Raw genomic sequence first — 4,135 nt, forward strand, 5'->3', positions numbered from 1 at the left:
ACTATTATTATTATTATTATTATTATTATTATTATTATATAACAATATAGAAATGGATTTTTTTGCAGTGCACATTTTATTTTCCAATTTGATCTTTATTATATTAAAACATAACAAATTTAATAATTATTTTTTAAAAATTAAAAATTTGCACTTTAAAAAAATTACAGAATTTTTGAATTTGAAAATATATAGAAGAATTCAATTTCTTACAATTTTACCCTTCAAATAATTAATTTTTAAAATTCAAATAATACACAATAAAAAATTACATACAACAAAATTTAAAAAAAAAATTATTATTATTATAATCTTTAATAATATTTTTATAATTTAAATCATATATTTTTATTTTAATAGTTATTATGATAATACTAGTTTTTGTCAAAAGAAAAAAGTGTAATTATTCATATTTAAAAAAATATTCATTTATTTCATAAAATAAATAATTATTTTTATTTTATTTTAAAATAATTAAAAACTTCCCTTTATAAAAATGACGGTTATATATAATAATAATAATAATTTTACTTTTTAATATATATAATTTATCCTTTAAAGAAAGAATATACTCAATTATTGTTATAATTTAATAAATAAATTCTTTAACAAAAGTTTTACTTCTTATAAATTGTAGGTAAATTGAAATAGACCTATAGGAACTATGTTTTGTTTGGTCTCTGTATTGGACAGAGTGCTCAGTTCTCAATGTTCGGAGCTCAGTGCATAGATGTGGACAGGTCAGCTCGGTTGTTGGGTCCGTGGAGTGGATCATGAGTTTTTGGCCCATTTATATTAATAAGTCCGATAAATAATGATTAAGATAATATGTTTATTATATGCTAATATAAGGTTATTAGAAGAATATATTTTAACCTAAGTGTGAGTTTTAGAGCACGTGGTGGTTAGGTTGCATGCATATTGAAAAGATAACGATGCACCGTGAGTAGGGGTGTCCATGTAAACAAAGTATTTTCCTGCTGTTAGTGCCTGAGGTGATGCCCTTTGGCAGGTGATTTTTCTGTTATTATTTTATGCTTCCAGTAGAGATAAGTTTCTATTATGTTCCATAAACAGAATGTTTTTCTGTTATGTATGCTTTCGGTTGAGATTATATTCTCATAAGAGAAAGTTGTTACAAGAGATAAGCTATAAAAGGGGCTTGAGACCCCAGGTAAAGGTACGTTGTTTCTGAGACTGAAACTAAATACTTCTTTAATTTTAGTAAGCTTTCACTGACTTGATCGTAGGAGTGTGATCAACAGATAGAGCCCCCTCTATTTCAACAAAGTTCTAGTACCACGAGAAGACATAGAACAAATTCCAGAGGAGACAGATCGGAGGTGCCACCAGAGTCAACTGGCGAGAAAGTCAACCGGCGAAAACATTTAATGCCCACCGCGGGGCCTGATAAAACTTGATCCCATCCACAGTTGTGTTTGAATTTTCCAACAATATGAGGAACACTAGGCCAGGACCACTGGGGTCTGAAGGGAACGACGCCCCCACCTTACAACAACTCAGGGACACCATGAGAGCTCTCCAAGAAGCCAACGAGCAGTACAGGCAAAGCAAGAGCGGATCCAACAAGAACTTAAAGCCGAGCAGGATAGCGAGGTTTGAATGCGCCCCTAAGAAATCGTCCCAAGCCTTTCTTGCAAGCGATCATGGACGCGCTTGTGCCGCCACACTACATCACGCCTAAGATCGTTTTCACAAGGGTAGAATACCCTAAAAGCCATCTCACGGCGTTCAATGTCAGATAATTATTTCTGGGGGGATAGATATTATCCATTGCAAGATGTTCATGGGTACATTCACAGCCCTGCAGTGGTTCAGTGGGCTTCCTAATGGCCACATCACCTCTTTCGACCAGTTTTTCGAGCTGTTCATGGAACAATTCTCTGTCAACCAGGCCAAACCTCCGATTTTATATGAATCAGAGACAAGGCGAGTCTCTAAAAAATTATTTAAACAAGTTTTAGGCATTTACAGTGAAGCTCCAGACCCATGACGAAGTCATGATGGTCAACGCCTTCGAACAGATCATGGCAGGACCATTTAGCGACTCATTGATCAGGAATCCAATAGAGACATTCGCCAAAATACGGCGGCAGGCTGTCGCCTATATCAATGCAGAGGAGGCAGTGTCCGTGAAACACAGCAGCTCGTATCTAAGGCAAACCAAGCCAAAGGAGAGGAGCCGGTCTCGACCTCTTAGGGTCAACGAAACCTCAACCGATAAGAGAACGGACTCAAGGCGCGCGCCATACCCCACCGGGAAGAGCGTGCCCAGGGCGAAACCCCGAGAGGACTTGGCATTTCAACCCAAGTTTTGGATATCTTACAAGGAGTTGCTGACCGTACCAGGGGTCGTGGAAAAGCTGAAGTTCCTTCAGAAATTTGATAGGAATCTGGGGCAGCGAAAGAAGGCCTGGTGCAAATTCCATAAGGGATTTGGGCATGACGTTTTGCGATGTATAACTCTGGGTTACCAATTGGCAGGTTCGGTGAAAAACGGATTCTTGATGGAATACCTGGACGAGGACCAGAAAGAGCCGAAGGGAGAGGTTGCTCCGAGGGACCAAGCATATGAGATACCGGTCCATGGGGAGCTGAACACCATCTCGGGAGGATTTTCTAGAGGAGGGAGCTCTGCTTCCAAGCATAAGCGATACGCGAGAGTAGTGATGACCGTGGCGACAAGGAGGCCTGACCATCCACCAGAGTCTGCTCTTTGTTTTACGAGCTCTGACCTGGAGGACGTGGTCCCTCATGAGGATGATCCAGTGGTGATATCTATTGTCACCATGGGAAGGAAGGTACACCGAGTTCTCATTAACCAAGGGAGCTCAGCTGATGTGATGTTCTGGTCAACATTCAACAATTTGACTTATCCCTCGACCAGGTGAAGTTGTACGATGGTTGCTTGTTTGGCTTTGCGGGAGATCAGGTGTAAGTGCGGGGATACATCGAGTTGAGGACGACTTTTTCTGATGACACCTCAACTCAGACGATTAACGTCAGGTACATTGTGGTTAATGCCTCTTCAGCTTATAATTTTCTTTTGGAGAGACCTTCTTTGAACAGGTTCGGTGCGGTGTCCTCGATGAGGCACATGAAGATGAAGTTGCCTTCCTTTGATGGAGGAGTGATCACCATCAAGTATGATCAGAAGACGGCAAGGAAGTGCTACGAGAGTAGTTTGAAAAGTAAAAGGGGAACGTACTCAATCACTGTTCAGGTGGGAGAGCTAGAAGAGATTATGCAAGTTGGAACATGTTGATATGTCAAGAGTTGCAGCACAAGATAGCCGAGGTGATATCGAAGCACATAGATGCTTTCGCTTGGTCATCCGCGGACATGCCTGGGATAGACCCAAATTTTCTATGCCATAGGCTTACTATGGATGAGAAGGTTAGGTCGGTAGTCCAGAGGAGGAGAAAGTTCAATGAAGAAAAGGCGCCTAATCATCAGAGAAGAAACTCAGAAGCTTCTGAATGCTGACCACATAAGGGAAATCCAATACCCTGAGTGGTTGGCGAATGTGGTGTTAGTACAAAAAGCCAATGGGAAGTGGAGGATGTGCGCCGACTTTACGGACCTGAACAAGGCCTGTCCCAAGGATTCTTACCCACTCCCAAGTATAGATTCCTTGATGGACAACGCCTCGGGTTGTCGACTGTTAAGCTTCTTGGACGCGTTCTCGGGGTACAACCAAATTTGTATGCACCCCAGAGACGAGAGTAAGACTGCCTTCATGGCCGAGTTCGCCAGCTACTATTATAAGGTCATGCCCTATGGCCTTAAGAACATTGGTGTCACTTACTAGAGGTTGATGGACAGGATTCTCGCCCAATGATTGGTCGAAACGTGTAGGAGTATGTAGATGACATGGTCGTCACATCAAATGAGAAAGATCAGCACATTGCTAATTTAGAGGAGCGATTCGCAACAATAGCTAAGTACAATTTGAAGCTAAACCTAGAGAAGTGTGTGTTCGAGGTGGAAGTTGGGAAGTTCCTTGGGTTTTTGCTCACTGAAAGGGGTACAGAGGTGAACCCCGACAAATGTGTTGCAATCATAGGGATGAGGAGCCATGTCAATGTGAAGGAAGTCCAGGAGTTAACTGGAC

At 40.7% G+C, this 4,135-nt stretch overlaps 1 protein-coding gene across 1 annotated transcript; it reads left to right on the forward strand.

The window, feature by feature from the left end:
* Nucleotides 1–2,048: 2,048 nt before the first annotated feature.
* Nucleotides 2,049–3,507, forward strand: LOC137809025 (uncharacterized). Its single transcript, XM_068610167.1, has 3 exons — nt 2,049–2,908; nt 3,028–3,244; nt 3,304–3,507. The coding sequence occupies exons 1-3, from the start codon at nt 2,049–2,051 to the stop codon at nt 3,505–3,507; spliced, it is 1,281 nt and encodes a 426-aa protein (XP_068466268.1).
* Nucleotides 3,508–4,135: the final 628 nt, after the last annotated feature.

The sequence above is a fragment of the Phaseolus vulgaris genome, chromosome 2, assembly GCF_051622355.1.
Source record: "Phaseolus vulgaris cultivar YP4 chromosome 2, ASM5162235v1, whole genome shotgun sequence".
In the NCBI taxonomy this organism is placed as follows: Eukaryota; Viridiplantae; Streptophyta; class Magnoliopsida; order Fabales; family Fabaceae; genus Phaseolus; species Phaseolus vulgaris.

Coding starts and splice junctions, on each gene's coding strand:
- LOC137809025 (XM_068610167.1), top strand. CDS start 2,049: ATGGCAGGACCATTTAGCGACTCATTGATCAGGAATCCAATAGAGACA. Junction 2,909..3,027: donor TTGACTTATCCCTCGACCAG/GTGAAGTTGTAC, acceptor GATTAACGTCAG/GTACATTGTGGTTAATGCCT. Junction 3,245..3,303: donor CGTACTCAATCACTGTTCAG/GTGGGAGAGCTA, acceptor CAAGAGTTGCAG/CACAAGATAGCCGAGGTGAT.